This window comes from Meleagris gallopavo, chromosome 5 (genome assembly GCF_000146605.3).
Source record: "Meleagris gallopavo isolate NT-WF06-2002-E0010 breed Aviagen turkey brand Nicholas breeding stock chromosome 5, Turkey_5.1, whole genome shotgun sequence".
Classification (NCBI taxonomy): domain Eukaryota; kingdom Metazoa; phylum Chordata; class Aves; order Galliformes; family Phasianidae; genus Meleagris; species Meleagris gallopavo.
The window spans coordinates 20,774,730-20,786,792 of NC_015015.2; the positions used below are offsets into that span (position 1 = coordinate 20,774,730).

The 12,063-nt window shown below is 41.9% G+C and overlaps 1 protein-coding gene across 2 annotated transcripts in view; it reads left to right on the top strand.

The window, feature by feature from the left end:
• Positions 1-12,063, top strand: part of MAPKBP1 (mitogen-activated protein kinase binding protein 1) — a 90,660-nt gene that overhangs the window by 20,149 nt on the left and 58,448 nt on the right. For both annotated transcript variants that reach the window (XM_003206484.4, XM_010711306.3), the window contains exon 2: positions 6,846-6,937. In XM_003206484.4, the coding sequence (XP_003206532.1) occupies positions 6,846-6,937 (92 nt within the window). The remainder of the gene's footprint in view (positions 1-6,845; positions 6,938-12,063) is intronic.

Consider the following 12,063-nt stretch of genomic DNA (forward strand, 5'->3'; position numbering starts at 1 on the left):
GTTAAAAAATCTGGTAACACTATTTGGGGAGTCGGAAGTGAAAGCCACCACACTGTTGTGAAATTTAGGCCTGATTTTGGAGTTCTGTGTTGGTGTATTGCCATAGCTGAAGAATAATGGGGTTTCAAATCTGGCCGTGAAAGTATTTTTTTCTCAAATAAAAAGAGCAGGTAGTTATGTAGCTGCTCCTCACGCAAGGTGATAACTGATTACTTGATGGCCATTGTATTATGCTGGGAAAGGCTTTCTAAAGCAATCCTTGTAGTTTGTATCTCAGGGATTTCTTTGTGCAGCACTTCCTCAGAAACCCATATTTTTGCACGTACATTATTAATAGACCAACACTCAGTTGGGAGAGGGATGAGGACAGGCTTATTATGCAGTGGATGAGAGATGAACTCTGATGGATGTTGTCTTTTCATGCTGAGTCGGTGCTGTTAATTAAATGGATTCAAAGTTAACTGTGTTACACGCAGGCCCACAAGAGTGCTTTTAAAATAGATTCTGAGTGCGTGTGGACATTTATTCTGGAGTGTAATGGAATAATTGTACTGCAAGAACTCCCTTTGAGGATGCTCTTGTTCATGAATAATTGCTCACAGAGGCATGGATGGAAAAGATGGGGTTGAAACGAGACCATTGATTCAAGAATAGGATTTCCCTTTCCATAGGAGAGCAAAGAGAATGGGGGTTGCATTTCCAAGTGCATAGCAGCTGGAGTTCTTATCTATGACTTTATGGTGCTGGATGACCTCTTGGCTGTTGTCTGTAAATGATTTAAGATATCAAAAAGGCAGATCAGGTATAAGTTATTAACGGGAGAAGAAAACTGAGCACAAACCAGGAGACCCTATTGTTCTGCTCTGTAAACAGTTACTGCACTCACAACTTGAAAGCTGTGTGGTCTGGATGTTTTCTATCTTAGGAAGGATATAGTAGTTCTCAAAAGAGGTTCACAGAAGGGTGTCAGAAGTGATCAAACATACAAAGCGGTGTTCAGGGGAACCACTGAGTAAGTGGAGATTCTTCTGCTTGGAACACAGATGACTCTGGGGTAATAGAATAGCTCCTTGAAAGTCACGCATGATCTAAAGATGGTAGATGGAGATTGGCTGTTCAGTCTCTCTTCCAGCACAAGAGTTAAGGGCCATTAAATGACATTAATAGGAGTCAAGTTTAAAGCAGGCAGTAAGAGATGGTTCTTGCAACATGTAACACAGTGGTGAAGTTGCCAAAAGATGTTCTGAGTACTGGGGTTTTAAAGACACAGTTGGTAAGTTCATGGTAGAGAACTCTGCTGAAATAGGTTAAAAGAGAATAATTTTGAGTGGGAGATAGCAGATAAGAGAGACTCAAATTTGTTTTTCCTGCTCTAAAACTTTCTCTGTGAAGTCTGGATCAGATGCATCTGCTTGCTGGATATGGTTTCCTTAGCTGTAATCTCTTGCTTGATGCCATTGACGCTTGGACGTGCAGGCAGCCCTATAGCACTGCTTTTCCCTCCTCAGTGGCTTTTTCGAGCATTGGAATGTTGCAGGTGTCCTCTCAAAGAAGCTTTCTTTATTTCTGTATTTAAATAAATTCTATTTGTAAAGAATGATTATTTTTTTGTGCCCAGAAGAGAACGTGGGTAGTATTAGAAGGCGGGAAGTAAAGTGACTGAGTCAAAAAAAACCCTCTCAAATTTACTGAGAGCGTATGACTGTGTGGAAGAGGGGCTGAAAAACTACTGGGCTACTCAGTCTTTTGCTTCTGGCCTGGGAGAGAGATGGGATAACAGCATCATACAGCCTACAGGTGAAACACTGAGGGATACCTGGTATTGAAAAGTTAATTTTCATACCTTCCTTTAAGGTGACTCAGGGCTGTGGAACTCTGCTGGCGGGCAAGCAGGGATAGAAGAGTGGTGGCAAGCTGTCAACAGGAGCAAAACAGCATCGAGGGGAGAGCTTATGAGCTGTAGATCAGGCAGCAGTGTCACTGGCTGGTTTGCCTTCTTTGGCATCCATTTTTTGTGGAAATTATTACTGTGCTCAATGGGCATTTTTCCAAGAGTGACTTTAGACCTGCTACTACTCTCTAGTACCATCTGGCCTAGGTGCACTGGCCAGATGTGAACATGTAGATGGTCCCAGAGGGATGCAAACTGTAGGGAAGAGGAGAGTGTTTACTAGGAGCTAAAGAGCAGGATGGGAGATGTTGAGCTGATCCTTAAAGGATTTCTGTGTTGTCCTTTTGACACGTGGAAACAATTGCTCGTGGTTTGTCTTTCAACTTCCCCAAAGCGGCAGAAAGAACTGGAACTAGTAAGAAGCTCATACTCTGAGAGCCAGGAGCTGCTGGGCAAATACCTTGTTTCCTGAAAAGACAGGCAAAGCTTTCAGGGGCTAATTTAGACCAGTCTTTCAGAAAGGATTATCCAAATGCCAGCAGGAAAGCAAAGGTGGTATGGTTTTGTCACACAGTGTGGGCTCTCCCTTGACTTTGGGGGAACCATGCCTGAGGAAGCAACTCAGACCTGCCCTTTAAGTTCCAGTGAGGATTGCACTTCAGCAAGGTTTCTTCCCCTCTACTGCAAGGCCTGGCTGTATTGAATATCTTTTGGTAATTGCAGTTCAAGACTCTGCTGATCTTACCAGGTAGAGGGGCTGTGAGAGCTTCCTAATGATCTTGGGTTCTGAATTGGAAGGTATAGGGTGACCTACTTAGGCACTGAAACCCATCTGTGCAACTCTGAGCAGCTAAATTTAGATTTGTGCGTAAAATGAATGGGTATCAGGAGTTGCAAGACAACTGTTCATACCTGAAGTTCTCTTTTCTATTTTTGTTGAGTACAAATGTGCCTTGAACCTCCAAATTTGAGAAGAAAAAAAAAAAGAAATGGAGATGAAGTGGTTAACAGGTAATTACAATGCAAAATGAACTCTAGAAGCATATTGCATGTGATTCCATTTGATAGCACTTGCAAATCGCATGGAGAACTGTGACTGAAAATGCCAAATGCTATTAATGGAATCCTCAGGATGAAGTAACAAATGTGGATAGCCAGCCTCTTTTCTGAGCCTTTAATTTAGGGGCACAGAATTACAGGTTTTGTCTTGCAATTGTTTCCTGGCTTGGGTGAGGGAGGTGAGGTGGCTCATTTATTGGATGTGATGACCTGAACAAGCAAGGACACATCTGATGATTGTGGGAAGCAATTTGGCCCAGTGTGGGAGCTATTATTGGTAACAAACCCACCGGTTTTCCAGGTCTGCACTGGCACTCTCCAGTGCTGTGGTTAGCTCAGATCAGAGTTGGAAAGAGATCAGGGAATTTTTTTGTGACTGGAATATGCTGAAGTACTACCTGGATGACTTATATGAATGGCAGTGTCTGTGTGGAACTGGGAAACTGAGTTTGCTGCATGAATTCCTACCTCATTTTGCCAGATCTTCAGAAGTGGCATAATGTCAGACCGGTCTTGATTTATTTGCTCTTTGATAGCAGATCTTTATGTGAGATTTGGAAATAAATGATAGTGTGCACCTGCCCTAATTAACTATACTAATCTTTCATTTTATCTGGCAAGTTGAGAGGTATTCAGTTTCCACTGCATTGCTGCTTTCCCCCCCCCTCCCCCAAGTTTGTTTATTCTTCTGTCACGTTTTGTGACAAGTGATTGACTCTCTTGAGCCCTTATGTCACCTAGGCTCAAGGTTGATTGTGGAGATAAAGTGGTGGTGCCTTCTGGGCAGGGAGGTGGGAATGGAGCTCACAAGTTTCACAAGGCCCAATTTTAAATGTGTTTATCCTCCTTTTAGAGACAAGTTGTTTTTAACACCTAGGGATTATTACTACACATGCTGAGGTGTTGTAAAAACCTCCATTTGAATGAGACTCATAGAATTGTCTTTCAGATTTTTTACACAAAGCGAGTTTTAAAGCTAAGCCTGGGAGCAAAAGAGGGAGAATCTTTTTCAGAAAGTTAATTGCGGATCTCTCGATACAAGTATCCATTTCTGTGGCAAGAGATCCAGCAACATCTGCAGTATGATCTTGGTGGTAGTTGTCTTTTTCTAATAGGACTAAGGGACTTTTGGAGGCCAGATGATGTTCACTGGTGGCTGAAAATTGGACCTGAAGACTGAGCGATACCTTTCGTGCTAAGCTGAATGCTGGCCTTGTGAGAAAGGTAGACTTTCCACCTCTTAGAACTACAAGTACAGTTTGTTGGCTGAGCAGCCTGGGGCTCCTGCAGATTCTAGAGCAGGAGGAAGCTGGAGAAAGCGTGATGGGGTGATAGTGCCAAGATGAATAAGTTAGTGCTCTTGGTCAGTTTCTCACACTCCTCAAAACTAGGAGGAAGTGGATTTTTTTTTTTTCCATAATGCCATATACAGAAGGGATTTTGGTGGTACAGTTAGACAGATCTAGTAGCCAGTAAAAGGGGCCAGTTCTTCTTTTCCCAGTTTTTGAGCTCCCTGTGGCTTTCCCAGGCTGGCAAACAGAGAACAAAACCCATAAAACATTTTTTTTTTGCTTGTTTGGCTTGCTGGGGAGGCAGTTGTCATGTCAGTGCTCGTGCAAGGGAAGTGCCAGGAAGGGAGAGAGTTGGTTGGGATAAGGGAGGAAGGAATGGTGGAGTCTCAGGAGCAGGTGGCTGCGGGATCAGCTCAACGGCAGTGTAACATGGCACTGCAGGGATAACTTGTGTCCTTGTGGGAGAAAAACATACCTGTTGGTGAAAGTAGGTTGCTGAACTGCTGCTGAATGCTATTAGCTGCGTAGCCAAGGTCGAGCAGTGCCTTTTAGGACAGTTGTGATTATAGCCAGCCTGAGCTAAAGCCTGTGCTGAGCAGTGTGAGCATAGCATTGCTAAATTTGATGTTTGCTGACAGCATCAAGTATCTAGATTGGAATACTTGAATGGCACATGTCTCTTCCATTTCCTCTTTTGCTGTCAAGTATGCAGTTTCTATGGGAATTTAAACCTCTCTTTGTGTTATGGGTTGGGGACTGATGGTATGAGCTTGAATCTCAGCAAATTTTTCTTTCTGTGCATTTGTGAAGCTAAACCTATGTTGAAGTATTGTAACAAACCTGGAAGAGCAGGCATCCTCCCAGCCTCCTGTAGTCCTCCCTCACTTTTTTAAGGAACATTAAATTATTTCCTTGCTGTACTGGTGAATTGGTAAATGCATTTTTAATTGTATGTTCTTACACTAAACGTAAACCCTGATGAATTTTACAAAAGTCATGATTCCAGAGATACTTATTTTATGAGGAAGGGAGACAGTTGGTGTTCTCTCACTCTGTCTCATGGTATCTGGGATATATTATTATTAAAGGGAAAAATACACTGAGTTCTCCAGAGAGTGGGGTATAATGTCTTCCATTTTTGGTATCATGGGTTTGAAGCCAGTCCAAACTGGAAAACACTGAGGCATGGATGGCCTGCTTTAAGTGAGCTCCTGGCACCGTGGCCCTGCTTTACCTGTTGAGGCAAGGCAGCCACCTAGCTCCCTAAGTGGGCTTACTTTTGTTACCTTCTCCAGTGACCTGAGCCATGAGACTCATTTCTTCACCCTACAGCTGAATTCTTAGTTTGATAAGCTGTGTTGCCAGGGTAGTGTGGGGAAGCCTGCCCCACCCTTACCTTTTATACTGCACGTGGATATAAATACAAGATGTTGGTCTTCAGGGCAGCCATTAATGATAGTGGTAATTTTACAATGGTGCCTTCTTATGCAGTGTCCATGCCTTAAGGCTTTAACTAAATGCAATTTAGATGATGATAATCGAAAACAGAAGACTGTGACCCAGTAAAATCCATGAATTTGGCAGGGACAGCAGTCCTACAGAGGAATGTATGCATAAAATATAAAATAAATAAAATTAGCTGTGCAAATGCAAAAGACTAATTTTGTGTCTGTCAGAAGAATCCCAAGACAAAAAAAGCTGGTTTATGTTCAGACGTTGAGTCCTTTCATGCCACATATTCCAGATTTTGTGCAGTATAATCCCACTTCAATCTTTTGTTTTGGGAAACTGCTGAATTCTGATGCTTCCTCTCCCAGAGTGTGCTCCCTGAAAAGTCTTATTCTCCCTTGTCCAGCAGCTTTTGTATTTGCTTATCCTGGCTGCTTGTATCAGAGGTCTGGTTATGAATTTCTGTATCTTTCAAGTAGCTCTACCCAGTTGTCTTTTATTTCCTAAAATAGTTGAGATCTTTGTGTGGAGGCAAAGCAAGTATTTTGAATTATCGTCTGTTGAATAGGTCATTGGAACGTAAGTTTTTTAACCCAATAATATGAGCTGCTCTGTCTCTTGAGATTCGTGGGAAGGTATGTGCTGGTCCACTGGATGTGGTTTCCACTTTAAGCACTGTGTGGAAAAAATGGCTATTCAGTACCTAGGAATATGGAGTTGGGACCACACTGCACTACCTACCAGTGGGTGGAGAAGATAAAGAGAATGGGTCAACCTGGAAAAGGTTTCCAGGGAAAGAACTGTAGAGAAAGTATTTTGCTGCTTATGGTAGGAAGGTGGGAATCACAGGGCAGTGAATGTGCATCCCAGCTTCTCGCTCCATACTGGTTATTGCTTGCTGTCCTTTACAATACGTGGCAGTGCTTTGGCACAGAGAAATAATCAGTAGATCACTAACTGTATCCCAGCAGTATTTTACTGTGCCTATGTTGAAAATAGAACTTGTTTAACCTTACTCTGTGCCTGGGTGCTTGTCAGTGAATTTCTAGGATATGATTTGTCTCAGTGCCAGACTGTTAGTGTCTGCATATAGGTCCATTTGAATTGTAGTCATATCTCACGATACTACTTCTTTTCTTTTTCACATGCTCTAGGTGACTTTGGAGAAGGTGCTGGGGATAACTGTGTCAGGAGGCAGAGGATTAGCCTGCGACCCCAGAACTGGCCTCGTTGCTTATCCAGCTGGGTGAGTCACTAACCGTATTCTTTAAAGCTGAGATTAACAAAGACTGGGATGACAATATAAGGTCCAGAGTGTTTCCAGTGCGGTCTTATGTAGGTAGAATTCACCATTCCTTAGTCTCTTAACATAGAAGTCAATTATGAGCATCAGCGCTGCTAGTGTAATTAGCAAAGGAGAAGAACTGCATCTTATCTGCCAAGTTTTAATGGTATCCTTTTTATGGAATCCCATTCCCCCCTCTTGCTCTAAGCTAGGTGTTAAATACATTGTGGGCTTTTTTTACTATGCTCTGTAGCTTGCTGACCTTGCTCATAACTCAATGGGATGGATGCTCAAGCCTGTGAGTACCTAATGGAGCAAATGCTGCTTTGAGTGAGTTGACAAACCCTTGTTGTACATGCCCTGCAGTTTATAACTTGTTCCTTATCCAAATAAGACATGGGATCAATAAAGCTGGCTAGAAATTTTTGCCCTTTCTCACCGATATCCTGGTTCACAGAATCACAGCATCATTGTGAAGTGACTTCCTGAAGCAGGGTCAGCTAGAGCAGACTGTCCAGCACCATGTCCAGGCTGCTTTTGAATATCTCCACCACAGCCTTTCTGGGCAGCATGTTACCAATGTTTGGTTACTTATGCAGTGGATTTATTTTCTGTTCTTGTTCAAATAAAATTTAATCTGTTTTCGTTTCTGTCCATTGTCTCTTGTTCCTTCACTGGGCACTACTGAGTCTGGCGGGAGTCTTCCTTCCCTTCCATGTAGTGTTCATACAGATTGATAAAATTCTCTCGAGTATTCTCCAGACCTCCTTATATAATCCTCATATAAAGTCCTCATATAAAAGATGCTCCAACTTCTCAGTTACCTTTGTGGATCTATACTGGACCTTGTTCCAGTAAGTCTATATTTTTCTTATATTGGAGAGTGCAGGACTGGTCATATTACTGAGCTTTGGACTGACCAGAGCTGAGCAGGGGGGAAGGATCTCCTCCCTTGAATTGTTTGCATTGTTATTCCTAGTGCATCCCAGAAGAATATTGGCCTTCTTCATCGCAAGGGTACGGTGCTGGCTTATGGTCTGATTGTTCACCAAGACCCTGTAGTTGTCCTTAGGACTGTTTTGCAGCCAATAAATCTCCGTCATGTACTGGTTCAATGGGATTATTCTTCTCTTGGTGCAGGACTTGGCATTTCCATTTGTTGATCTTCATTATGTTCCCACTGGCCCAATTCTCCAGCTTGTCCAGGTTGCTTAGAATGACAGAACAGTGCACTGCTGTCAGCCACTCCTCCTGGTTTTGTATCATCTGTGAACTTGCAGAGTGCACTCTTCCTTGTTGTCCAGCTCATTAATATGGAGATAAAACAGTAACAGCCTCTTTATCAACTCTTGGGGTGTATCACTACTCACTTGTCTCCAACCAGACTTGGTGCTACTGATCACAACCCTCTGGGCCTGGACATTCACCCAGTTTTCAGTCTACTTTGCCGTGCACTTACCTAACCTGTACTTTGTCAACTTGTCTGTAATAATGCTATGAGAGACAACGCCAAAGGCCTTACTAAAGTCAAGGTAAACAACATCCTCCGCTCCCCACTTATATGCCAAGTTAGTCACCTCATTGTGGAAGGTTATGTTAGTTAAGCATGATTTCCCCTTCATAAATCTATATTAACTACTTTATCATCTTCTTGTTTTTCATGTTTCCTTGGGATTTGTTTCCAAGATTAGTTGCTCTGTCACATTCTTAGAGATTGAGATGAGGCTGACCAACCTGTAGTTCCTGACATCTTATTTGCGCTACTTGCAGATGGAAATGACATTTTCCTTGCATTATTCAGGAATTTCTCCCAGTCCCCGTGACCTTTCAAAGACAAGTTCCCTTGCAGTGACATCAGTCCTATCTATGAAGAGGCCATTTTGATTGCTATGCCTAGGCCTTTCAAGATCCAAAGAAGGTGAGGATGCAGTCTAAGCTGCATTTGGTCAGAGGAACTTCCGAGTTGCAGTGCCCATAGGTTATCCTGTCTGCTCTATTCTCTTCTCCCCAGTATATTCCCAATTCTATCAGGAACGTTTGGCAGCAATATTTCTATTTCTTGTTAGCATTCATTAGCTGTAGTTCAGAGCCATGTCATCATTTGAGCTGTATCAATATTAAAGCAAAAGGGCTTCCAAGGGAACCTCATGTGGACTTCTGAGAGAGTCGTGAAGGTAAATGCAGGTGATCAAATCAGAGTTTGACTCCTTGGGTTTCTGCAGTGTGTTGAGACTCTAGCTGAGTCTTACAAGGCCGTTCTCTTATCATGGTGCGTGAGTTTTTTTTCCTCTTATCTTAAAACTTTTAAATTTTTGTTAAATGAAAGTCTGTGATTTGCATGTGCACTTGACAGCATCCTTTATGCTTGAACTCTTCAGAGACAGGCAGATAGATTACAGAGTGTGTCACCTCTTCTTCTGCATCTTTTCTGACACCGAATATATTTGCACTTGAGGAGGAGGAGGAGAGGGAGAGAAGAAAACAAGTCCACTAAGCTGAAATGTTTAGGACTCTTGGATAGTTAAAGATAGGTGAGTTTTATTAACCTCCTCTGATGAGCTGGTACATGCCAAGCATGCATGTAATCACGTATGAGGGCACCTGGGGATTCCTTTAGATAATTAAAAGCCTAAGTGGTTCCTTAGGACTTCGCAGAGGAATTCTTGTTCACATTTGGTGGTGGTATCATCTCATGGCCCAGGCAATATGCCAGATATTTTGTAACAGTGTAATGACCTAGGTGACTTGCTGCATATGTGCCATAGCTATCCTGTCTTGTGATGCCCGTATGATTTGCTGCACACAAAACTATCCTTTTGTACTGGTTTAATATAGCATTTTTAAAGAAGTCAAAACATGAGGGAGGTATGCGTGCAGACCTTATTATAAGGTGATGCAAATTCAGTTTGTTAGTATTTATCTTTCCCTCCTATTCTTATTTCTAGTGGATTTATCTCACATGGATAATTTGCAAGAATCCTGGCATTACTAGTTCGTTGACTGTATTTATTTTTGTTCCTATTTGAATTTACTGGACAGGGAAGCTTCTTACATGTGGCTGATTTTTGCAGACTGGGTAAAGTTCACGACCTGTCCATGCAACTTGGTCATCCTTCAGTGGTGCTCAAGGTACTCTAGTGATTTCCTCAGCTCTCTACTCATCTACTGAAGTTTTGCAATCCTGACATGCAGAAGTTCTGCTTCTCCAGTTTGTTGTACCCCTGAAAGCTAACTTACGTAACAACTCTGTTTTCCTAAGAACATTTGCAACACACCTAGATTAATTTGGCTGAGATCAAAACAGTTGCCACAGGCATCCTGACTTCATCCAAACCAGGCACATGAATGTTTGTTTGAATGAGGACTTGTGCCTTAGAAGTTTAGGCTTTCTTTGAGCAGAATCTTACTCTGATCTCTTATTTTTGTCCAAAGTATTACTTTATTGTATTGTTATTATTGTTATTTATAGTATTGTTTATTAAATTATTGCTTTTCTGGATTTTCTCTTTTCTGGTGATTCTGATTGTTCTGAAAGAAGCAATACAACACAAGCTCATTCCAACTCCATAATGGTGCCTATGGGCTGAATGCTGCATTATTGTTTTGTTTCCTTCTCACTGGCTTTTGAACTTTTTATTCTTTTTCTTCGACTCTAATGAGGCTATCACTTCTCCAGTGGCTGCTTTGCTGTGCTGGTATTGTTTTAAAGTGATGCTTGTGTTGAAGGAGGCTTTTTTTTCTTCATGTCTGCCAAGAAGGCCAAAGCACAGAGTGCTCTAGATATTTTAGGCCACTGCTTTCATATAAGGCTGTTGTCTTGGGAGACAAGACAACATAGGAGAGAAAACTACCCCCTCCTTCTCCAAAAGTCTTATATCTGCCATCCATGCTTGCCTGTTCTGCTGACAAGCAATATAAACCCAGCACTGCCTGATTTGATCTCTGTTAGTGTTATGCAGTGGCAAAGTCATCCTTCTTGGAGGAACAAGCAGAAATCTGTTATTTCTTATAGCGTGCTTTGTCTGTCTTTTTTTCTTTAATCCAGTTTTTTTTTCCAATTCCTTGTTCTTCTTTCATTTTGGTTTATTTCACCTTTCTTTCTTTTTTTTCTCTCTTCCCAGTAGCTAGTTGAGGTTCTGTTTCCTAGAAACAAGAATGGAAACAAAGCTCAGAAAATCCTCTGAGGTTACTGATGACTAACATTAAAAGAGGGGAGAGAAAAAAAAAAAAAGAGAAATTCTTGAAGAGGAAAAATGTCTACCATTTAAATTCCACACCAGCTGCTGAGATAGCTTGAATCAGCTTATCTGTGTTTTAATTTTTTTAGGTGAAGGGGAGATGAATGTGGGTGTGGTTTTTGTTATTTTTTAAGCCTTGTAGGCTGGTGGGGCTGATTTATTTCACTTCTCTTTGTTCGTCTTTCCGTGGCCTGCAATTGATCCTGTGAGCTGGTTGAGAACCTTGTCCTCACGTGAGGTACCTGCCTGTTGCGGAGAACAGCCCATGCTTTTCCTCTGTTCATGCAGAAAAGTAGTGCTTTGCACTGTTCCGTGTACAGTGTCTTTTAAACATTTAGGCTCTTATGTTCTCATCAGCTTAGGCCTCTATCCAGCCCTGATTATCAATTCCCAGCTATTCTGATAAAAGTCAGGGATTTTTCATGTTAGTCCTCCTCACTGGGGAAATCTGTATTTGATACAGATTTGATACCTGGAATGAGTTGTTGAGACTCAACCTTCAGCTCTTGGGGATGACTTTTTACATGCTACAGATCTAAAATCAGGCGTGGGTTTAATCCACAGACTCCACTGAGACAGTAAACTGAATATCTTCGGGTTTCTCTCAGAATTGGCTGTTGCCAGTACAGACACAGCCCTCTGTGCATGTGCAGTACATCTGCTGAACAAGTGAGTTGGACACTCCCTTATACTGCAAACATTTAATACTGTAACATCCTTGTTTGCACATCGGAAGGGAGGATGATAAAGGAGTCATATGATCAAACTTAAACGAAGACCTTGTTTCTTCTCATGCTGGTATTTGCCACAAGATCTTCTCCTTCAGTCTTATTGCCTTGAGTTTTTTGA